This window comes from Atractosteus spatula, chromosome 3 (genome assembly GCF_055471065.1).
Source record: "Atractosteus spatula isolate fAtrSpa1 chromosome 3, fAtrSpa1.hap1, whole genome shotgun sequence".
Taxonomy (NCBI): Eukaryota; Metazoa; Chordata; class Actinopteri; order Semionotiformes; family Lepisosteidae; genus Atractosteus; species Atractosteus spatula.
The window spans coordinates 12,516,974-12,542,851 of NC_142708.1; the positions used below are offsets into that span (position 1 = coordinate 12,516,974).

General features: G+C 37.7%; 1 protein-coding gene across 1 annotated transcript; it reads left to right on the top strand.

Annotated features, from left to right (window-relative positions):
- Nucleotides 1-2,530: 2,530 nt before the first annotated feature.
- On the top strand, nucleotides 2,531-25,201 carry hsdl2 (hydroxysteroid dehydrogenase like 2). Its single transcript, XM_088910356.1, has 11 exons — nucleotides 2,531-2,736; nucleotides 5,287-5,450; nucleotides 6,510-6,608; nucleotides 7,231-7,345; nucleotides 10,633-10,736; nucleotides 11,544-11,642; nucleotides 13,239-13,433; nucleotides 14,464-14,535; nucleotides 16,163-16,312; nucleotides 18,797-18,925; nucleotides 24,969-25,201. Exons 1-11 carry the CDS (start codon nucleotides 2,720-2,722, stop codon nucleotides 25,079-25,081), a joined length of 1,257 nt encoding a protein of 418 aa, XP_088766482.1. The 5' UTR covers nucleotides 2,531-2,719; the 3' UTR covers nucleotides 25,082-25,201.
- Nucleotides 25,202-25,878: the final 677 nt, after the last annotated feature.

The window sequence follows — 25,878 nt, forward strand, 5'->3', positions numbered from 1 at the left end:
ATACATTATATATATATATTCTCATATACATACAGCACATAGTGCACATCCACATTTAAAACTGCCTCTGAGATGTATAATTTATTATCCATTTTCCCAGTTTATGAGGTTAAAATGTCTGTAGTCCATACACACTCTATTGTTATACATATACAGTATTTATAGGGTTTATGTATACCTGCCAATACAATATTAAATACCTTCATTAGCAACTCCAAATGCTTTAATAAGAATATATCATAACAAATGGTATTCTAGGGGTCGATTCTTAATGATTTATAAATTTAAACATTTGTCTTACACTTCATAGGTGGAATAAACTTGCTTATCCTGAAAGGATTAAACTGCATCATGAAACATAACCTTTTGATTGCAGGCACAGATGTAACCAGTACAATTACAAAGCCACTTATAAAAATACATTACACATTTTAAGAAAGAAAATACAATGTCTTCAGAAAGTATTCACTCCCTTCTAATTCTAAATTAGAACACTCTAATGCCTTGATTTAATATGTATTCACCTTCTTTGCTATGATACTCCAAATTGGGCTCAGGTGCTCCTTATTTCCTTGTGCAATTACTCTAAAACATGAATGGAGCTCACCTATGGTCAGTTCAAGTGGTTGACATGATTTCCCGAGAAATACTCCTGTCTATCCTTCAGCTGACAGTGCAAGTCAGAGCAGAAACTTTCCCATGAAGACAAAGGAGCTGCCTGTACAAAAGTGTTTATAGAACTGTGAGGAGGCATAGCTCTGGGGAGGGGCATAAAACAAATCTAGGGTATTGAAAGTTCCCAGGAGCACAGTCAGATCCTTCATTAGGAAACTGAAAGAATATGAAACCACCCAGATTCTCCCAAGAGCAGGCTGTCCTCCCAAACTGAGCAACCGGGCAAGAAGGAACTTAGTCAGAGAAGTGACCAAGAACTCGTTACCATCCTGAGAGAACTACAGAGTTCCACGGCTGTGGTCGGAGAACCTGTGCAAGGACAACAGTCTCCACATCACCGAACAGCAATAAAGTGTCTTAGCTGTTGAGTTTTCTTCAAGTTGCCCTGAGAAGTCTGTACCCCTTCACACCTCACAGAGGCTCAACGGCTGAAACGCTGTGTTTCTTCTTTCAACTTTTTAGCCTGGAATTAACCTTTACTTGATCCTTTGCAGCCAATGAAAGTTGATGCAGTTCTACACTTGAACATCTCAAATAAAAAGATGAAGCAAAATGGGCTGAATGGCACTATGACGATCAACTCCAGGTTACCATCCTGACTTACTGCTCATGAGATGTACCATTGTTGGGTCACTGTAGTTCGCAGTGTAGAGTGAATACCAACATGTGGGGTCCTATAACCGTTTATGTAAATAATTGCCTCAAGTTTTTTTTTATAAGTATAATTTCCTTTTCTGTTGGTTTTAAAAAAAAGTTGTCAATGCTTTTAAGTATCTTCTATGTTTTAATCTGTTCAACAAGACTAAAATGATTTAATTTTGTATGCAAAAGAATGATAAATAACAGACTTTATACCAAGTAAGCCGTTCCCTAAGAATCTGGGAAGCAGTGTACGGAACCTGGTTACTCATCTCTGGACTGGATCCACAATATCGTTCTTTGCATCGGGAGGACGAAAACTGCACACAATATTCTTTTACTACTGCATCGTACAATTTTAACATAACATTTCTTGACTTAAATTCTGTTTTCAATTATATTCCTAACATTCAGGGGGCTTTTTTCGCTGTGATAAACACCGACGATTTTTAAAAAATAGCTTCTTCAATCTCAACTTTTCCTATTTCATGTGCACGGCTTATACTGTACATAGTTACTCTTTATACCTGGTATACACCATTCCAAACGTCCTTACAACAGGTTTCTTCTAGCTGCTGGTGTTTAAAATCTGATCGTCCTTTACAATTCTGCCGTGAGATTTGTCACTGGCGCCCCCTGTCGCATTCAGCAATGCGCTGTTTAATTAATTTGGTCGGCCAACTTGCTTGTCAGTTCGTTTCGCTGCGACCGTCAAGTACCCGAAACTATATCTCCCTATACTGATATTTTTTTTCAGTAGCATATTTAAATATTTTCTGTGTGCGTTTGTTAACGCTGCCAAATTCTTTATACCACGATATTGATATGTATTATTATTTTTCTTTCATCGCCTTATTCCTTGTGCTACACCGGGGTAAGCCTTTCGCACAGATTGTAATTACAAAGTAATATTTTATTCTCACCTGACTAATCTGGATAATTATTTTTCCTACTCATCGTATCAGGACGTTGCGTATGTGATTGACGTGTAGCTGCACGAATTGCTATCCGAGTATCCGGTCTTGTTGGCAGGTTGACAAAGACTGTTCGTGATCTGTGGTATTTTAAAATAAATGGCTAATGCCGATTTTTTAAAAAAAGCACACATTTTCATGAGTATTGGCGATAATATGGGATTTTCGAAATCAAATTCTGAAATTCTCTTGACGTTTTTGTAATGAACTCGTGTGTAACCTTTAACCGGAACCGAGGTTTTTTCTCTGTCCATGAAACTGGGGCAAAGGGCAGCTTGCATTGTGACAGTACGGGTGTGCGGAGATATTTTCGGACGTTTGCTGTATAAGTGGTCATTATATTAGATGCATAACTCTTCTTCGGCTGCACATTAGGAAAAACACAAGTTACATTAAAATACTTAATTTGTTCCTGCAGAGAGCATTTAAAGATGTTGCCGAATACGGGGTGAGTTGACAAGCTGCAATGTTTAACTACATTATAACTGTTTTTAACATTATAAGCATTTTGTGCAACTTTTACTTTGACTTGTTAATATAGAAATCTGTGTTTCAGGGCAGGTGCAGTAATTAATGTAACCGCAACTATCCTGTACATTTATTAATACGTTCGCGGGTTCATTGACACCTTGAACTTGAAAAGCGGGATTTTAGTTTATTTTACTATTTTTTTTTCTTTTCGGGGTTTATTGAAAATTGAATTGGCCCATCTTCTCAAGAAATAGTTAATAAATTCAGGTGAATTATCGGAGAAAGCCTTTTGTCTGCAACTCTGTTGATTTCTGAACTCTGAGCTTGTGCAAAGTTTAAAAGAAATTCAGGTGAAAGGGTGTCCGTCGGTATTTGCATTTGCGGCTACAGTAAATATTCAAAAATCAATATTTCAGTAAATCAGTATGCAGTTTCATTTCTGGACTGTAACAAATATGAAACACTCCCCAGCACAGCAGGCAATAACCAATTTTAAATTTTAATTGGCGAATGACTTCAGAGCGATTGTAATTTGTACTTATTATACTTTTGAGTGCAGCAATGCTTGCAGGGGTGATTTTAAATGAAGCAGTAGAGGTTCTGTCTTAAGCAAATGGGGAGCAGTGTGTATAGATCGCGTATAGAAGTAGTGCACGTCTTTCCTTTCTTCACCTGTAACGAGTCGTTGTAAATCGTCAGTTCAACGACGTTGTAACTTGATGTCTACTGGACTGGACTCATCGTGTTTGGTCTCATTTCATTTCTTTGGTTTAACTAGAGGCAGCGCGAACCACCGGGATAAAGTTAGCTTGAAGTTCGAAAACGTAAATAAGTCTGGGTAATCGGAGACTGTGCTGTTCTGCTTCCTATGGTCATATACGGGTTTTTCGCATGAAAACTTGCAGTATTTCTCGCGTTCTGAACGTACAGTATGTATGTATTTAGCGGTCCCCCAGTGTTCCGGATGGTGCGTAATTGCGCATCAATCAAAACCCTGAGTGTCAGAAAAGAATAATTAGGTCACAGTCGTGGTCTTTAAAATACGTTTGGTTTGAAGGCTTTCTGTGTTTCCCTTGCGAAGATATGGACACAAGAATATTCGTGCGTGGTAAACAAAAAGTCAAGGCTGTGAAAACAGTCACAATGTACTTTATACACAAAGCAAGTGTTCTCGCAACTCTAGGAGGTTTCGTAAAAACGCTACAGGCGTGCCAAACTCGTTTTCGAACTTGAAAACTGGACACTGGACGTTGGTGGGTGGCAAAATTTAGTTTTGGGCGTAGTCCATCATGTTTGGTCTCATTTAATTTATATATAACGCAGCACAATATTACATGTGATGTCATATTCCTAATACTGCTTTCGAAGTTTACAAAGTCTTTACAAATTTGCCGCTTTTCGTAGTTTTAAGTTCAGGTCCCTCTGGACTGCGGTATAATACTTCCAATATTTCAGGTATATTTTCTTGTTTTTCTGCGCTCGGTACTTATGCATCTTGGAACGAGACATGTATTTTGATATTTCTATTCTAACACATCTAACTGTCTTTGATAAGCAAAATTACGTGCCGTGTGCGTTTAGAGTTTAAAGTTTTTCTTAAGTGTGGTAAGTCTATATGAAGCATGTGGGAAGATACAGTAGGTTATCAAATTGTTATTGTCTCACTGTAAAGAAAATAGTCTTGGGAAGAAAACAGTGTGAAGAAATTATTATCCATAGTGATGTACAGTATATTAGCTATTATGTCCATAATTATGGATAATACAGCTATATCAACAGCAAGCAGTTTGTTTTGAGAGTGTTTGCAAATCGTTTCCCACAGATTCAGTACTATTTTTTAAAACCTTTACATAGTTAAAAAGCAGAAGAAAGACAATGGACTTCAACGGAATTCTGGAGGTTTGCTGTTTTAATACAACCTGTATATAAACACTTAATAATGCTGTTACGTTGGTATTTCATGGTACTTTTGGGGGGCAGTTACTGCAGGAGCCTCACAGTACTTGGCTTGGGTCATGGGTTTGACACCAGTCTGGGGAACGTTCTGTGTGGAGTTTGCATGTTTTTTATGTTCATAATGGCATAATGGCTAATGGGTGTCACTGAATTGTCCTCATGTATAAGTGCGTGTGTGTGTGTGATGGAATAGTGTCTCAATGAGCTTGTCTCTTTCTTTGCATCTGTTGCCTGCTGGTTTAGGCTCTGTCACACTGTAGGTCTGTACTGGAGTGTGTGGTTATTGAAAATAGATGGTATGCTTTTTTTTTTATAACTGTACCTAAGAAGGCGAAGTTGAGAATGAGGAAATTCTGCATTCCTTATTTATGGAAGTGCTTGGGTAATTGTGAAAAAATATTTTTGAAAGTTTGTGTGCAGGGTGAGTGCATTTGGGTATAATACCTGTATCTTTCTTTCAAGGTTGACTTTCCAGTTAGGAACACTCAATACCTTTGTTTTCAGTGGAACTTTGTGCATTGTGACTTGGACTTTCAATAATACATTTGTTGTTGTTTTTTTTTAATTCCAGAAAACTAGCAGGATGCACTCTGTTTATCACGGGTGCTAGCCGGGGTATTGGAAAAGCAATTGCCTTAAAAGCTGCCAAGGATGGTGCCAATGTAGTGATTGCTGCCAAAACAGCCCAAGCCCACCCAAAACTCCCTGGGACCATTTATACTGCTGCGGAAGAAAGTAGGTTTTATTTTCTTTTTCTGTTTCAGTGATCAAAATGGTTTCAAAGAAACAAGAGTCTGGTTTATTTCATGATCTATCCTTCCCTGTGTTACAGTTTGTAGTATGTTTGGAAGTCACGGGCTTAGAACCATTAACCTTTAGTCTCATTGGCAAGAAATTGAACGGCAGCTGCTACCCACATACTGACTTACATGTGTTAAACTTCTCTGATTCAATTGTGACGAGAACATTTGTGAGTTGTTGCTCTTGGGATTTGAAGCCACTTGCTTCATTTGCTTATTTACTAGGTGGTTGGCAGCCTCAGGATGATTTGAGCATCTCATCCTGTCCTTTCTTGAAGGAAGCCAGGGTATCGGCTTCAAAAACATACTGTATCTGGCACAAGTTACACAGCCTCCCACGACCCAAAAGATTAGCATTTTGTATACAATGTTTTGTGACACTAAAAGTGCAGAAATAAAAACTACATAAGACCTTGCAAGACTCCTTTATTTTATGTCTTTCAATTTCTGCCAGACAAAATAACAGAAGAAAGCAGGGAACCGTGTCAGTTCTTCCCTCAGTGGTGTTAATGCAAAAGCACTTTCATCTTCTCACCTTTCACTTGTGTAGTTTTATTTCCACAGGTTTTTAGTGTTGGGAAAGTATTTTTTGTCGCAAGGGCATTTGCAAATTGACTTTTCAAGGCTGGGAGATTTTAAATTGTTATTGGGGTTCCTTAAAGGAAAAGCCCTTTCAGTAGTGTTATCCTCTGGTTATTAATTGATCGTAGGTAGTTTATCACCTACTGTAAATATTTTTTACCTCCCCAAAGCACGTTTAATCATTCACCGTGGCAAAAAAAGAACAGGAATGATGAATATGTTTTGGCTTACAAGTGACATACTGGAAATAATATAATGTAAATATAATTAAACAAATCCAAGAAATTGATTTAAATGTCACCTTTTCTCCACCATTGGCACAAGCTGTCTTGGCCTGGGTGCTTTTTCTTTGGTTTTTGGCAGTGCAGTATGCACTTTTAGTACGATACTGTATGTCTGTTGTCTGTTGCAGTTGAGGCTGCTGGGGGGAAGGCCTTGCCTTGTATTGTCGATGTGAGGGATGAGAAGCAGGTCAGCGATGCAGTGGAGGAAGCTGTGAAGAAGTTTGGAGGTAAGATTGCTGGGCATCAGGTATTGAACATTTACAGTGTCACATTGTCTTGCTGTGCTGTTTGCATTCTGCTTTGGGCTTGTGTAAAACCTGTTTGATTTGAGGAAAATTATAGAATGAAGGTAATCCTACTGTACATTTTTCAAGTTCTGAACAGTAGCTGATGAATGCACATTAAACAAAAAGGATCCGGCTTTCTTACAGTACATTTAAAAATGTACACTTTGTGGTTACCACTCTCAAAAGAATATGGTAAGCAACGAAAATTCAGATTTTATAGAAAAAGCTTTCCTTTGCATCAGTTACATTTTGATGCTTGTTAAAATGCTTTATATTACAAAGTTTGTGAAAATGGTAAGAATTAAAAACGCCTTTTTCATTTTTTGCATTTGGATGCCTTAGAACACAGGGTTATAAAGTGGAGAAGGGGATGAAAAACTGTATTCCTCCCAGTTTTGTTGCTAGTAGGTAATGACTCCCATAAACTAGGTTTTCAAACCACTTCAGGACAGATTGTTGCTGGGAGAGTTAAAGTAAGATGGAAAGTCTGTCATTGTGTGCTAATAATGCCTTTACTCTAGTATTAACTGTCAAATGTATTTCCTTGTTTCTAAATCTCTAGGAATTGACATTGTGGTAAACAATGCTAGTGCTATCAATTTAACCGGAACTCTGGAGACACCCATGAAAAAGGTTGACCTTATGTTGGGTATCAATTTAAGGGGAACTTATTTGACGTGAGTAAAATTTGATTGATTAAACTCATTAACTTTCATGAACTGTTAAAATTAATAGCATGTGACTAAAGCTGTATTACAGTATTACTCCTGCCAGGCTTCTGCACACATTTTTTCACCCGGGCTCCAGACAGAGATGGATCTGATATTAAGAGTTTATGCAGAATCAGGAAGAAAGAGCAATGATGAGCAAGTGTGACCAATATCTTTCTTGAATTGCTCAACATTAGATGATTTTTATCTTCAAAAAGGATCATTTTATTTCAAAGAGCATCAAAAGAAAGCTTATACTGTAACTTTTTGTAGTTAAAGGTGCAGCTACAGGTGACCATGAAGGTGACAGTATTTTTTTGTAGCTCTTCACTGATTTAATTGAAAAGGTGCAGCATTGGTATATTCATTGCGCCTATTAGGATTTGTTCAACAGGGTTGATGAAAATAGGGTGTATTTTGAAACTCACTGTTTAGCAACATGTGACCACCATCAGAGGCAATCTAAGCTGTATGAGTGTGACGCATGCTTCCCACTTGGTAGCAGATACTTTGTGGGAAACTGTCCCATTCCTGTATGTAGACAAGCATATGACCATTCTGTTGTGCCCTATGTGCCACGCCTTCCCCGCGTAGCCGACTAATAATCAGTGGGGGTCATGTCTAGAGAGTAGAGCACACAAGACATCACTGTCATATTCTCATCTCACAGGAAAACAGTACTTCTGTGAGTAGCTTGAGAAAGTGAGTTGTCCTGCTGGAGTCTTGTGATGTCAAACTAAGCCCACAGGAGTAGCAACAAGTTAGGGCCCAGCACTTGTTCAGTGGAGCACTGTACAGTCAGATGGCTATCAGTCACTACAAATGGAGATCTACAGCTACTAGGCACTCTTCCACCAACTAACATGCTTGGACTTCCCTACCTAGTGTCTGTTGTACACAACAGTTAGTGTATTGTTCTGCACTTCTCAATCAATCAAGGTTTATTTATCAATGCACGAACAGTACAGCATCCAGCGGTGTTGTCGGCAATGAAACGCTTTAGAAAAAGACAAAAACGAGCTGGAGCTCGCGGGACGGCAGCCATCTTTGTCGGCGCCATCTCACAACTTCTGTGCTTCTCTCCCTGCCATCCAGCATGGTGGTCCATACAAAACCCTAATTCATTGCAAAAGAGGACTTGTCTGACCACCTGAAATTAGTTAGTACAGAACAAAGGCATTTGTCACTTGATAAGTGTGGAATGTTTATTCCACTCTGCCTTTTTCGGTCTTTGTTTTCACCAGGCTTGACATGCAACAGGATGAATCTCCTCATCACCTGTGCCCTTTCAGCTATGCCCATTCTGAGCATCAAAAGGAACAAACAAACTTTTGATGCTCGGATTGTGCACAGGTGAATATTTTTTTGTTTGCTGCATTGAAAATGGCGAATGTCCGTCTGAGATACTTCTTGTAAGTGTGAAGGCAAATTGTAAAGCATCAGTTTTACAGTTGTTAAAGTGCTTGTAAATGCCTTTAGTTACTTAATATGATTTCTGTTGTACAAAAGAGAATTAGTTTGTTTTAGTACATCTAGAGTTTATAAATAATGACATGGTAAAACCTTCTCTGGAGGTTTTAAGTTTTAATTTTTTTAGTTATGAATTGGATATTGTGGAAGTTAAATTTACCTAGATAGTGCTAAAATTGTCTAGGGATTTTTAGATTTTTTTTCTCTGAAGAGAAGAATCTCTGAAATACTTTTGTAGAAATACAAAATTGCTCTTTTTTTCCCCCATTTGTCAGTCATTTTGAAAAGCGCAAGATGTAGATAAACCTTATTTTGTTAGATTGTAGATAATACTTTGTCAGCTTCTTATCTTTACGGTTGCTGGTTTAGCTGCATTGTGTTGTCCACTTGCATAAGCAGATGGCAGTGCTAGGGTAAATCCATCCCTACTGAGTGTTTTTATAGAAGGGATCAGAAGGTTTCTCCATCTACAGTGGAGATAATAGGTTATGTGTATGAATTTCCACAAATGCATACATCTAGAGATTTTTGCATCAAGAATAATTGAACATTCTTTGCAAAATGAGTCTGTACAAATAATTGACATATAAACCAGTAATATGAATTTAAAATGTTCTGCAGTATCTTTGTGAAATTTCTGTGTTCTTTGGAATGTTCTTGTATTGTTTAAACTCTGTTTGCAAAGGAATTTAAAATGTAATATAACATAATACCTTTGTGATTTTCAGAAGACCGACCATTCAACAAATGTTTCTCACAGTCCAGTATCAGCTCTGCTGTGTCCATACTTCTTAGCCTTGCGTGCTTTCTAATCAAATATCAACTGTCTCGTCAGAAAGACAGTAAGGGCAGAGAGGCCGTGCCTGCTCTGGTACTGTTGGCTGAAACAGGCGCTGATTTCCATGCTAGACATGGTTGCAGTGCAGTAATGGAATTGCATTTTCTTTCACACTGGGCTGTTCTCAGATGCACCCATTAAGGTAATCAAGTTTAAGGGTAAACTTCCTTTAGTTACAGTATCTGTGACAGCAGTGTGGACACCTGTGGCTGAACATAATCTAAAAGACACAGGGCAGGGGATGACCTAAGTTGTAAGATGAGATGAGTAGACATTGATAATGCTTACTTTGACAATCTGCTCTGAACAGATATTCTACATATGATTTATGCAATGACATGAAGTTCCTTGTTAGTGATATCCTGGTCACATACTGTGCCCTTGCCTAGAGGGACAACAGATCAAGATCTTGCCCGTCTATACTGTAGAAGTCCAGGAAAACATCAGCAAATAATTGTTTGCTCGTCATTTACGTTACATACAGTACCATGTCTTAAGTCTAGTGTTCCAAATTTGCATTTTGTTTCAGAGTCTACAAATGTTTTACATAAGTACTGTAGATGTAATTTCCCTAATGAAATTGTTTTATTTTTAAAATTTACATTCCATCCCACCTAAAGAGCAAACTTAAACTCACCCATCTCCATTTAAAGCTTTCATGTCTTCACAGATCATTATAAGTGCTCTGTAAAGATCATAAAAAGAAGTCAAAGCCATGAGGAGTGAGTCTGGAATGGCCTTCTGTCAAGCTTTGCTTTAAAGCTTTGAAAGTGATGCTTACATCTGTCTTTATACAAATAGCTCTGTGGCATCTGTTTGAACAGGAAAACTAACTCGCTTTGCTCAGGAGACTAATCACTGTTGCTAAAATGAATTCCTGTGTCATCAGATGAAATACAGCCATCCAACTGCAAAACTTATTCGCTTAATGCACTTCTTTTCAAAGGTCAAAGCTCTGTGTCCCATACCTTCAAAAGAGCAAAAATCCCCACATACTCAACCTGAGCCCACCTCTCAACCTCAACCCCGTTTGGTTCAAGAATCACACAGGTGAGCTTGTGAGATATTACCTTGTGTATCACACTTTCTCACATAAAATTGTTATGCAGTGCACTGTTTCATCATTCTGTATAAAGAATAACACTTTGAGATTTTATAAGGATATAATGTTATAATAACTGGGGTCCATCATTTTTCGTGAGCAAAAACATCTGGGGCCTCTTCCTATCTTTTGCCATTTTAAACTGAAGTTAAACTGCAGTTGAAGTTCTAAGACACTGAGGACCATATTCAGAAAAGTATCTCGACACCTAATATTTTAGAAATGTACTGATGAATTTTGTTTAATTGTTTCTTATGGTACTTGCTTTATGGTTTGATTAAATGCTTAGAAAAATAAGGTTGACATGATTTGTTGAAGTACTTTCCTGTGTTTCATATGGTTTCATTTTCCTTATTGAAAACCTTTTTACCGTCATAAAAAGTAAGGACCAACAATTCTAAAAAAATACATAATTTAGGTGTTAATTAAAAATGACAACAGTTAACGGAATACCATTTAATAGAAACACAAATTTTCTGATTAGGATCTTGTAAATACAAAAACCAAAATTAACAGTCATCATTAGCAGTCCTGTTCACTGTCACAGTATTAGTTAAACCTCCATTTGAGTATTATTTCAGTGCAGTGGGTATTTTAATTTAAATCTTTTTTGAATTCTGTCAATTAAGTCAATTTTAAAATGCGTTATCGGGAGTCTTGTGAAATATTGAAGAACCCTTCACTTACGTTATGTCGTTTTTGATAGTATTGCTAATTCACATATATTGCCTAATGTTTTTTTTTTCCTCGCTCAGCTTATACCATGGCAAAATATGGAATGTCAATGTGTGTCCTGGGAATGGCTGAGGAATTTCGAGGAGCCATTGCTGTTAATGCTCTTTGGCCAAAAACAGGTAGGTGACTATATTTTTAAGCATTGGTGCTCCTAATGCCTTAGTAATTGGAGGGGAAACAACACTGCAATCTATTAATAATAATAATACAAAAGGCCTACACAAGTCAAACAATACGCAGTATTACAGATTACAACTAGATGATCCATGATTCATAGTGCTTTCATGAAAATGTACAGTAGTAGAAATCATGTGGGTTAAGAATTGCATTTTTTCCCTGTTGAAATGTGGAAACTGTAAAGCGGCTCTCAGCATCTTAAACTATTTTGTGATTAGAGACTTTGTTGGCTATTCTTAACCTCTTTTTCTGCCTCTTGAAGTCTTGTTGTGCTTCTTAAAAACCCCTTTTTTTCCAACAAATGCAGACAAGGTGAAAGTTTTGACTGTGTCCCTGTTCGATTCCAAGGAGCCCACGGTGAAATGAAAGAATCTTGTGAGGTAGCAGTGTTGCTCATATGGTTTGCAACAGTACCGACCCCTATGCTTCTCTCACTTGATGTAATCTGAGACGTCACTTTCTTCAGATTAATTTATTTTAAACGAGTTATTCAATTTAATTTTCGTTTATGGAATGTTAACTTCATAAGCACATAAGAGAGGTTACAAATGAGAGGAGACTATTTGGCCTATCTGACGCATTTGGTAGTTGAAAATGCTGTACTTGCAAGAAGCGCAGAGCTCTGCAAAATGAAGACTGAATTCAATGGCAGTTAAGTGAAGAACTAGAGAGCCAAGTACACAAGCAGAGAAACAGTCCGAAGTAAATGGGCAAGGGTCGAAGCCGTAAAAACTCAGAAATCCAAAAGGCCAGAGGACCAAGTAGGAAGCAAAGAGAAAAAGCTAGAGTAACCTAAAGCGAAAGGCCTAAAAAACAAACAGGGTCCAACAAAGAAAGAAGCTCAGTAAAAAAACACACCAAGACCATACAAGGACTAAGTGCCTAGTATCACCATGGCAGGTCTTAAATACCACAAACTTCAGTAGGTTAATTCACGTGGGATGTGATTGACAGGACTGCCAGTAGAGGTTTTGGTAGTTTTCGGTGAGGTTGGCAATCCTACAACATGAGTGGCCGTGGTGAGTAGTTAGTATTTTAGAGATTCAAGGATCTCATTCAGCCATTTTTTGGAAGGTAGCTTGTTCCATACTCTCACAATACAAATTCTGTACTTTTCTCTATATAACCTAATATTTTGTTTAGGTGGGTAGCTGCGTCAGCATGCGTAGGCTGCAAAGGAACAAGTAATAGGTTTATTCCATGCTGAAAAAAAGAAGAAAGAGAACACAATGTTTCGGCCGTGGAGCCCGTTTCCCTTTTTTAATGCTTCCTACATATTCTGGAAGGTGTTAACGACGCGTTGACATAAGCATCACAGTTAAATGCATGTTATTTCATTTTCCTTCTTCCTCAAGAGTAATATCTGTTATATTGTAAACATTAAAAACAATTCTTCTGGAATTAGATCTGAATTTTTGTTCAGTTCTGCTATCTGCTTAGAAAAGGGGTTATACCCCAAGTCATGTAAAGGTCATTTTTTAAATCTGCCTTATATAGATGCACCCTTCAATATTATTATCAGTGCGTTTCTTTTCCAGCTATACACACTGCAGCCATGGACATGCTGGGCGGCTCTGGTGTGAGCAAGCAGTGCAGGAAACCAGAGATCATGGCTGACGCTGCTTACTGTATTCTCACCAAGCCTAAGACCTACACTGGAAACTTCAGCATTGACGAAGACATACTCAAGCAAGAAGGGATCAAAGAGTTCGATGTTTATGCCGTAGCTCCAGGTACGATTCACGATGGGCGCAAGGCAGGATACACTCTGGACGGCTCGCCAGTCCATCACAAGGCACACATGGACACAGACTCTCACACCAGGGCCGGTTAACCTAACCAGTATGTCTTTGGAGTGTGGGAGGAAACCAGAATTAACAATTAACACCAGGAAGAAACCTGCATTAACAAGGGGGAGAACATGCAAAACTATGGAAAAAAATATAAAATTCAAGCAAGGGCCTCAGCACTGCGAGGCAGTAATGCTAACCACTGGACCCCTGTGCTGCCCAAAGCTATGAATAGTACAGTTGTATTTTGGTATCCTATAATACTGTAGGTATCCTAGTGCTCTTTGAAAGTGTGTGTATTTAAAAAAAACACAGACAATGAGATGAGAAATTGTGGCCTTTTACAAATCCAGGTTTGACTTATGTTAGTGAAGAGGTAAAATCCCTTATACATGAACAGTAAGCAGACAGTCATGCACTGCAAGAGGAATGGGACAGAATCCCACAAGACAGTAGATGCAGCCTTGTACAAGAATGTCAAAGATGCACAGCTTGTGTTGCTGTGGCCACACACACTACAAGCCTGTCACACTTGCACAGTAAGACCCCCTGGTGATGACAAATGTATAATTAATTAGTCATGTGTACTGACATTTTAGTGATAGGACCTCCTACAAACATTTGTCACTTTTTGACAACTTTGTGATTTATTGCATTTAGGTTTCCCTTAGTGTTCAGTATTTCATTATCATATAATATTTTGTATTTCTTGGTTGAGGGACATTGAACTCAATAGTGGGATTGATTTACACTACTTTTGCTACTTTTACTTAGGAGCACTTTTGCTGGATTGAAATTTCATTGTAAAGGACTTCAGTGTGGTGACATACCCTATGTGACATGCTAATTAGTAATATACAGTAATATGGTATTTTTATATTGCCCATCTGAACATTATCTGGAGAGACAATGCATTGTTATAGCCCCTTTCCATGCCTCTCTGGAGCTCAGTCTCTACAACCTGTCTCCACAGGGCACCCTCTGCTCCCTGATTTCTTCTTGGATGATGACCCTGAAACACTGGCTAAAAAAATGGAGGATCACGGTATGCTTTATTTCTGCAATCAGTCCAGGCTACAGGATTGCATAATATCCAGTAATTAATCTCAAGCTTCGATTTAAACCACTTGAATTGATTTCTGAATAATTTACCTATTTGCACAATGAATCAATTCTTGTGATTAAGTTTAATATATCAATCCAAAATTGTTCATTTGATTCACTTGAACAAAACAGCACAGGTGAATGGCAGACACTAAACTATCGCTGATTTGGATAATAATTCAAACCAGACTTAGTCATTTAGAAGGCTATAGTAAATGGAAGACATGACTCAATGTAAAATTCAATCTTGATTGTTTTCTTTCTTTACCATGAAATGAAACATTGTAGAAACAAGATTATAATTTCTGAGAGAAAATATTGTATATACTGTAGGTAGTTCAGTTGATGAGACCTTGATTAGTTGCTCTTGTACAGATGTCTTTGGCAGCTTTATAAAAAAAATGGAAACATCTGGTAAACCAAGAGACACCAAGAATGTTGTAAGCAAGGGCTTCCATACTGCTGCAACTCATGCCCCAAAGTCCTGGCCAAAATTCCCCTGGCCTTTACCAGTCATGGCCTCCTATTTATTCCTGTCTATGAATTGGCTTCATCACTCTGTTCTCCTCCCCACTGATAGCTGATGTGTGCTGAGCTTACTGTTGCCCCACCTGGATGATGCTGCACACTGGTGGTGGTGGAGGGGAGTCCCCCATTACCTGTAAAGTGCTTTGAATGGAGTGTGCAGAAAAGCGCTATATAAGTGTAATCTTTTATTAATAAAATTAATTTACCAAAAAACTTCCCTGTTTGCTTAGGGCCATGCATACAAATACTGGACGAGCCTGGTTGCCTTTTAATTATGGGTTGTGAGACTAGAAGAGGAGACCTCAGTGTCTTTAAAAGAGGCGTAATTGTTGAGGCGCGATTAGGAGTATCGGCGACCAAGATGGCTCAACTTTCAACTAAGGTGATGTTGGCGTCCTCATCAACAGAGGGCAGCAGTGGGAGGAAGTGCATGCTCCAGGATTGTCATATCCATGGATGAGCACATGTGGTTGCCCAGTGGTTTGATGGCCATATCGTTGATGCTATCCATTTGCCATGGTCTTCTCACTAGATCTGAACCCCATTGAGCATTTATGTGATATTCTGGAACAGCTCCCAAGACAGGATTTTCTACCTCTATCAACTATGCATGAGTTGATGGACTTTCTTGTGGAAGAATGGTGCCTCATTCTCCTGCCGAATTCTAGAGCTGGTAGACTTTATGCCACAGCACATACTGACCTTATTAAGTGACTTTTACATTGGTGCCTCCATTGGTGTTGCCATTTTGTTTTGTCCGCTATCTGTACATCAGAAGTAATTGTATTGCCATGTGCAATATAATAATTAATGCATCATAAAACACAAGTATTACCTAATTTTTTTATTAACAAAAAATTAATGAAAAACTAATCAAAATTAAACCGTAACATGACAACTCTTGTTTTGCTGTGGAATCGTCTCGCTCAGCTCTAGTGTACGAGAAGACGTAGCTGTTGTTTCTGTAGTTGACTGGATTGCAGCCACAGAGCTGATTAGGGAGGGTGTTGTTTAAAAAGCCTTTTTTACTGCCTTTGCAGGTGCATCTCCCATATTGAAAAGTGGGAAATCCCAGGCAGAGGCAGCAGCATTGGCCGGACCTATAGCCGATACTTTTGATCTCATAAAGGGAGTTCTGAACCCTGACGTTGTCCAGTCCACACAGGGTGTTTACAGGTTTGACCTTTCTGGTGAGTTTTTTTTCTTTATTGCTCATGATTGGGTGGTTGCAGTGTAGAGGATGTAATAAGTTATAGCACAGTTCAGTGAAGGTTTGAAATCAGTTTAAATGTGTTACCTACTGTAAAAATCTCTTTTCTAGAGTCCATTCCCTGCCCCCCCACCCATGGCGCTCTTAATCCAAGCAGTTTTGCAAGACGTCTTATAGTCCGAGTACAGCTCTGGGACCCTCTTTTATTACAACAGATGAGTGTTTAGAAGTGATCATTGTATATGCATTAGTGCACAACTGTACAAAATATTACCACACATGGCACCTTGGCTATTTCTATTAATGTTACCCCTGCCTTTCGGTTATTTTGGGAATATCACATACTCGGGCTAGGTTAGGTTCTAAACTGTGTACTGTTTGGTTTCTTGGTGCATTATGTTATAGCTTGCAGGTTTTATTACTACTGCTGTATTTTCATGTAGTTCCCACATCCCTGTCCATTACGATCTCCTACGGCTTGAAAAACATACTTGAATTTTTTTAACTTCCAGTAACTGACTATTTACTGGTGACCAGTAATTTTTTTACTAGAATAAACTTCCTATTGCAACATATAGAAGCTGAAATGTTGTAAACATTTAATAAATACATTAGGATGTGAAGGTAATAAATTTTAATCCTGTTTTATCTTGTTGATAATTAAATTTGGAACTGTCCATTTTTTTTCATTTTATCCATGGAATTACCATGTGCTTATTGAAGATTATACTATGTGTTGTTTGAGCATTGTGAGGTGAAATGAGGACTGTAAGCTTTCTCCTGGAAACTGCACACTGTCAAACTTGGCTTTTCTATAGCTATGAACTCCACAGTTTCTCAAGGGAGACTTGGAAGAGAACATGGATACCAGGATTTCAATCTCATCTTATACCTCCTCTCTACAATTACTTTGTCAAGAACAATTCTTTAGGCTCTAGAATGCAGTTAACTGGAAGGATGACATTGAATATCAAATAGTCTTTATTAAAGTTTGAATCCATCAAGGAGAGTGCACTGAAGATTATCTCACATTTATCAATGTTGATCTTATGGGGAGGTTAATATAATGTTTTGGTCTGAATTATAAATGTCTTTTTTTTTATCTAGATCAGGGGTTCCCAAACCTGGAGGGCTGGTGCCTACAGTTATTCAGTCTACTGGGAGTTTTTAATGACATGAATCAGCTTGTTATTGGCTTAATTGGAAAATGTATCACTTGTCTTAGCTGTTCAGGTGTTGTTGCTTTAAAGAGACTTAGACTGTTGACCCTTCAGGAACAGGAATGGGGACTCCTAATCTAAGTAAAGATATCGCACTAGGCAAATCTACCCAGCAACACAAAGACTACTCTTGTTGTTTGAATAGCCTTTTTATGTCGGTAGTGTCAAGTTCTTAGTAACTGAAAGCTTGTCTCTGTAGCTTTTGAGATTTTAAGAACCCAAATTCTGATTTTGTGATTAAAGCATGAAAATGCAGCATCATCCACATGTTAAGAATTCTAACTCGGATTGTACCCTTATTTTAGTCTAGCATTTTCAAGACACTAAGCCTGTACCTCTGTCACTGCCTTTGTTGAACACTGAATAGATACACTGTTAGTCAGTGTACGGTGGCTTAGCATGAGAATTTGCAAGGGCATTAACAGGCTGAAAAGTCTGTAGCTTTTGTTTGCATCATCTGATCCACAACCTGTATCCACTCTTTGACTCGAAAATCCAACCCATGCTACTAAATATGTAATGCACTTGTTTTGAAATTGTGATATTACAGTTGCATCCAATTCTTTTCTGATTCATTGTGAGATTGCTGGTTAATTGTGGAGTGTGGATAAGGTAAACATTATGTGATAAATATAATTGTTATATTAAATATTTTTTAACCGTGAATGGCTTCAACTTGTGAAATTAATTGGAATGCTATAGGAATGTAAAGATTATATTGTCAGAATTGCATTTTGTATTCTGTTGTTATTCCTACAAATTATTTTATTATAATGACAATGGATGTTCTTAACAGTCCATGAGGAAACCTAAGTCTATTGTTGCTAATCTATCTCACCCTGCCTTCCATTTTTTCATATTTTTCCATCTGGAAGATGTTATAAATCTGTTGGGTTTTTTTATTAAGCTTCTAGGAGAGTTTCTCATGTTTTCGCAATTTGTATTAGTCTGTATGTATGAAATGTTGTAGATTTATGAGAACAATGTAATTAAATTTTATGTACTACATGTTTCCAGTATCAGGGCTAATCCCTTGTGGACTTCAAGTTGCTAAGCAGGTGATATGTATCTGGAAGTTCATAAATTATTTTTAAACTCCTGGTGTCTGATATCTTCATCATCGTAATGGGTACATGTGTGATTATGGCTATTAATGAGTCTGGCAGCGAATTGGTTTATAAGGATTATAGGGAAGAGGTGCACAGAGATTTTCTTTGATCTCTTTTTCATGTGCTGTAACGCAGGGGAACACGCAGGGATCTGGTATATTGACCTGAAGAATGGCTCTGGCAGTGCTGGCAGTGGAGAGCCTCCTGTAACGGCCGATGTGGTGATGAGTATGGACAGCGCAGACTTCGTCAAAATGTTCACAGGCAAGTGCAGACATGTTTGAGTGAGCAGAATCAAATATGTGGAGGCAGTTGTGTTAAGGCAGTTCAGTAGATGGTTTTACCAAGGGTTGGGAGCAGTCCAGGTATCTGAACAGGACACGTGCCACAGGAGCTGTACCAGTGTGTCCCGTACAGAAAATAGTTACTGAAATGGCTGCCAAATCCCTGATAATTCTGACAATTTCTTACATGTGCTACTTTTTTTATTTGCCTTTGAATTCATGCATTTGGGAGGATCTGTTATGTGGGGGTGGAGGGAGATTAGATCATCTGGAGAAAAAGACAAAAGAAACGACACTCAAGTGAGAATCAGGTGGGGCCTCATTGGTCATTGAATCCTGTCAGCGCAGATGGTATGAATCTAATCTCTGGTTGGAGGAGGCTGGTTGGTTGGAGATGTCTCCTGTTGATGGCATAGATGTGCTGGTCCTGCAGATGTTCTGTTTGACTCAGGACAGAGAGCAAAGCTGGACCTGGCTAGGCCATTACATATTCTTGCAGTCAGGCCAGTGCAATCCTTATAGTGCATTGACCCTGCTAGAAAATCAACACTTAAAGATCGGTTTGCAGGAATGCAAAACGTGTTGGGTTAAGGAGTTCATCAGTGTATCGCTAAGCTGCAAGGTTGTCCTCAGTCTAAACCAAAGGTGTTCTTGCTATAACCCCACCAGCACATAGTCACACTTCCACCACATTCTCAAGTGACTTGAACAATGTATGCGTGTCTCCTTACCATGACATCCCCATACATGTTGTCTTCCATGTCAAAGTACAAATGGTGTTTGTGAGTGAATAAAATACTCTACCACTCTCTTTGCCATCACCTTAGATGTTTTCTGGCTCAGGGAAGGTATTTCATCTCACCTTTCACCCAGTTACCTGTTTATTTTCATACAGGTGGTGGGCTACATCTGTTTTGCCAACATGTAGTTTGAGCTGTAGCCATTGCAGCCTACAAAATACAAAGAAGGGTCAGACCATTGAGATGATTTTGGGACAGTGTAGTGACCCTCTTACTTCCAGCCTGTGGCCTGTGCCTCACAGAGAAACCAGGAAGCCAATTCAGTATTACTGTGCCGATGGAGATTGTTGAACCAGGACATCTCATTCTTTTGGCAGCTTCTCCCACAGATGGGTTGCCTTCAGTCATGCTGTTGGAATTCAGGCAATATTCATTACTCAGGTACTATGTAGGAAGATCTTTCTCTGTTATTGCAGTAATTAAAGTCATTTCTTTAATTAGGGTTAGTTATCTATGCATTAATATGAAGTGTACGAGCAGTTTGATGGCAGATTTCAGTCTGAAGTGTGAACAGACCGTTTAATCAAAAATTGTGCCAGACTTGGGTTGCATTCCACAAACTCATATGTCTGCATTCATGGTGCAGTCCAGTGGTACAAAGCACTGACAATGTATTGCTGACTGGTGAAGAAATGTGATAGGCTCAAATAAATCATCTTTCACCATCTTCTTAACAAACAAATGAGTGCACGTGTAGAGCCTGCCTAAAGAACTGTACAGTTCAGAGTGCTTGGTTCCAACAGTGAAGGGCTCTTTTCCTGGCACAGTTTGTGTGCATTCATTGTCTTAGAATGCAAGGTCAATGCTAATCTGTACTTAATGGTAACAACTGATATTCTTCACCCCATGTTGCAGCATTTCTGCCCTTTGAGGACAGATGTGTTTCAGGATGACAATACCCCCATCCGCATTCACAGAGCATGTACAGTATGGTCACTAAGGGTTTGATGAGCATAACACTGATGTATCCATATGTCATGGCTTTCTCAGTCTCAAGATCTGAACTCAATCGAACAATGTTGGAATATTCTGGAATGACTCCTAAGCAAGCATTGATTCAACCACCATCCACTAGGTGTGAGCTGATGGACTTCTTAATCCAAATGGTGCCTCATCCATCCCTCTGAATTCTAAACGATGGTTGACCTTATGCCACAGCACATATAGGCAGTACTGTCCACACATGTAGACTCAGTTCCCTATTAAGTGATTTTACATTGGTGTTAACATTTTTGCTGTGCTCTACCTGTAGTTCGGAATGAGGTAAATTATACAGTTCCCTACCACCTGTATTCATACATGAAGGGGGATACTGAATCATAGGTAGAATAATTCTGATGAGCTGTTTGCACATTTAGTAGAGGTAGTTTTGCAGCATAAATTTCCTACATTTAGGAAATAAATTTTGGAAACCTACAGTACGTTTCCAGTTATTAGGTCTAATGGTAATTCACTTAGCAGTACATTGAGGTACTTGATAAAAATAAAAATTAGAAATCAATTAAATTTAATTATTTTATTTAAACTGACTTGTGACAACCTCTGTTTGCCTGTGGAGGAAGGCACTTGTAACCTTGACATGTTTTATTTTTTTTGGTACTATCTCCCAGTCCAAATCAAATCTCCAGACTTAAACTTGTTTTATGTGCCTCAGTTTACAAGGCCAAGGCCCCTGAGATGAGGGCACACAGTATGAATTCACAAGAAATAACAATAAAGGTTCTTTCCATTTTTTTTAAATCCTGGTTGTGATCTTTTGGTGCACCTGTTAGAGTTGTAATATTCAGAAAAAAAATCCAGTTTGTGGTCCAAATATAATAAATCCAAAAGCCATTAATGCAAAGCTCTCTCAAATGTATTATAAAAGTGAAAACCGAAAATGACCAATCTAATAAATGTAGATGAGTCTATGAATATTGCTTTTCAATACAGTGCTGTACACTACTGGGCAGATTAACAAATCTTAGAAGGCAGAAGAATCTGTACAATATAGTACAAATAAAGACCCTGTTTTTATGAGAGTTTTTATTCATCATTCATTCAGTCTTGAATATATTATTTGCATTTTAATTAGATACATCATTTGCATTTTTTGCTTGGTGAAAAAATAACTTCTCACCATCTAATACTAGGTTCTGGACTACCCCTGAATACTGCCATTCTGAGCACTATTATAGTTTCAAAATTAAAGGATTGGGTATTTATATCAGTTGACTCATAAAATACAGAAAGAAGGACAATCATGCTCCATCTATCTATCATGCATACTTAACACTTTCAAGGGAGTGCTCATTGACATTTGTTACTGGGTATAATGTGAAGTAGTTTTAAACTACACTTTATCAGGAATTAGAAAGTAACTTTGAAATTGAAGTTTCTGTTCTCAAAACATACTGTAGTAACTAATTAGATGTAATTGGTTAATTAGATGTAACCAATGCTGGTTTCTAGCATTGATATTTTAATGCTTGCCTCTAAACTACAGTACTTGACAACATTCTGCTTACAGTTATTTGCAGTTTACATTAAAAGACACAACACAACTACTGTTTCTAGCAGCGCAATCATTTAAAGTTTACTCAAACAATTCTCATATTGGGTTAAAAATATGCACCTGCATCGTTCTGCTTTCAATGTAGAAATTAATTGGCAAATCAGTTAGTTTATGTGAGATCTCAGAACATCTGGGATAAGGTCTCAGGATTTCTTGAACCTTCACAGAACCATCTCAGGAACCTGAGTACAATGGTATTGTATTGGAACAAAAGAATGGGTAAATATTTCAGCTGCAAACTTCAGAAGAAGTTCACTTTTATATGGGGATCAGCACATACAAGAGAAGTGCTAAGGGCATGCCACAACACCTCAGCATCCTTCTTACTAAATATGCATTTACTTTTAAATATAACTCAGTTGATAATCATATTCAATTAAAATGAAAACTACTTAGAATCTATTTTAATCCTTAGATTTTTATTTGTTTTTAAATTTCAGTATGCAAAGCCTGAAATGATTTATGTGAAATGAAGAAACGACATATTAAGCGGTGCTAAGAGCCAAACCAGGGCAGCCCCATCTTGCCACACTTCATTTTCAACCATGTACAGTAGCTCCTAATAATTGGTATCAATTACTGTAGGTAATTTAGCAAAGCTGAGATGACAGCTGCTGTGCTTTGACGGATAATAATGCAGAAATATGAGAAGTAGCACATTAAAAATAAAAACCAGGAATATACCTGTGGGAGATGGATCCAAGAATTATAAAATATAAGCACAATGTATACTTATAAGGTTTCTAATTAAGGTGTTGATAGCATAAAAATGAGTATTTTTTTTTCATTGTTAACATGGTGTATGATTGAAATAAAATGATCACTTTACACCACAGACTGAACCCGTAAGCAAAATAATGCTATGTTAGCCATTAGTTTGAGAGCTGCTGATTATGGGCTCAGGGATGATAAATGAATGCAGTAGCCACCTTCCTTCTTTACATTACTTTACTGTCAATATTGCTTTGCAGTAGCATTAATTGCTTTCCTGTGAGTTAAACTAAGATGATGCATTGAGTTGGATTAAAATAGAAGGCAGACTGATCGATGAAAAAAATGCCCATATTATTAATCACAATCCAGTGTCAGTCCATTATGAGCTGTTGAGGTTGGCTAAAACATCCAAATGGTAAGCAGTTATTGCTTTTGTTATTTTTTTCCTATTTCTCTAACCTTATCCCAAATCTCCTGTTGTCATGGGGCAAACCTATTTCTGTTTGTTTTTGTTGTAAGTTCCTAAGTACATATTTTTATGAAGATACACATACCTGTAATCACTTAAAGGAAAACTGTAGTGCTTTTTTTATATTTTGGGGTTAGAAAGAATCTGCATTGATGAGTACATTTCATACCACATTGAAAGTACTGTAAGATCTAGACAGCAATGCGTAAAACTTCCAATTTACATCACAAAATAAACTAAATTTCCAGGTATGCACAGAACCATATTGCCATTGTTGTCTATGATTCAGAACGAGGCAACAAAACTTTGTGACGTGATGCGGCCTTATTACATTGTAAACAAGAGGCTTGTGAATCCATATCTTTCAATCCAATAGAAATATCGCTCTTAACTTCGAGACAATTTTGCTGACAATAACGACTGACTTGTTAACTCTGCTTGCAGATCATGTTAGAACATTGCTGCAGTGAAATGTCTACTGCAGAACCTGCACTTATTTGCTTGTACAGTGCTTGTTAAATTAGTCATTACAGTGACTAGTGAGCAGGAAGGGCTGCTTGTCATTGCAATTCGTACGAATTCTCACTCTCACCCTTGGCAAGACCAGGGGTTTGTGACAACATGGTGACTATACAGTATTTTCACAAACGTCACAATTTTGTGCTTAATTCAAAATTTGTAAAATTTTGCAAAACCGTCACTTATTTGTATTATTTTGTTACCAGTCTGAGAAATTGGGACTGAAGTTCCCCTTTAATTGACAATTTGTTTTTAAAAATGTTTACAAAATATCTGTATGCATTCTGATGGGCTAAGGATTTTATATATTTATCAAGTTAAAATCACAGTTGCATCCAGTCCTATAGGACTCTAGTTTAAAAGGTTATCAATCATGGTAGTGTTAGTAGAGGAGGGTACAGTATTTATTGCGATGCAACCTCTCTCTTCTCCTGCTAATTGACATCAGCTGGCATTCTAGTTTGTGACAAAAATCTAAGAGCAGGTGGAGGAATTAATTTGCTCTTTCTAAACTGAGGCACATTGATTGCCATTAAAGGTACCCTGATCTAAAGACTGCTTAAGTTAATGGCAAACTATGATATCCTAATAATAAACAGCTGTGTATATTTTACAGGTAATTGTTAGAGAAAAGTCTTTACTGCCGTCTTTTGCATTTTTATTAGATGTCTCTGTTTCAGTTAAACTTTCTATTTAAATCCATTATTTTTTTTACCTCAAGATATTTTCTAGTGAGCCATCACCTTGTTTTAATTCCATAATTGTAGTTTAAATTCATTTCATTAGAGAGGTGTGAATGGACCTAAGGTCTCAGACTAAGACTGATTGGATTATTTTAATCCTCCTATGAATTTAAGTGGTCCCAAGTGTCAGTTAATACTGTGTTTAACCGATTAGATGAAGGCTGTTTTCTTTATTTTCTTTGCTGCATGATATGCTTTACTTTTGTTTTCTTTCTTGTTCACAGGTAAACTAAAGCCAACCATGGCATTCATGTCTGGAAAACTGAAGATTAAAGGTGACATGAGTCTGGCAATTAAAATGGAAAAGATGATGGGCATGTTGAAGCCAAAACTGTAAAATAAAAAGGGAATCCCAAAATCTGGAACATTTTACAGTTTTCTTACACAAATGAAACTGATTTATGCGATAAACTGTTTGCCTTTTATAACAATAAAAAGGGTTCCATTTTACTCTTAATTTTTCTGAAGCCTTTGGTTTTTACATTAAGTATATGTTGGTGTGTCTTCATTATTCTTATAAGAAAAATAATAATAAGGATAAAATAATTGAAACGAAGCAGATACCTGCTCTCCTAGTGCTACATAAAGACCAGGGAAAAAAAAACGAAAATGAATTCTGCCTATGTTTTGCAAATACGTTTTTTCACTTTTGGCTTATTGTCCAGCATGAAGTGTTAGGAATGGTGGAGGGAGGTTGATTGAATGAAAAGAATAAAGGTTCTAGTTTTTATGAAAACATAAAAACAAAGGTTTGTTTTTATGTATCATTTCAAGGATTTTGTTATGCTGCCTCACAGTTCTTGGATCCTGGATTCGATTCCAGCCCAGGGACACCTCTGTGTAGAGGTTGAGTGCTCTATGTATGTCAGAGTTTTCTCCATGTACTGTATTTCTCCATGTTTGGTTTCCTCCCAAAGTCTGAAGATGCGGTATTTAGGTTTTGATTCGCTGTGTCCCTCTAAGAATAAAATATTTACTCACGATGGATAGATGTGTGACTTGCAAAACTTCAATTGGCCATTGGCTATGCTTAAAAATGCTACTTCTGTGAAGCCCATTAAAAGCATGCAGTACCTTAGGAGCTAGTGGCCTGCCTAACTAGATAGAATTCCCCCAGTGTTTCTTTGTGCAATG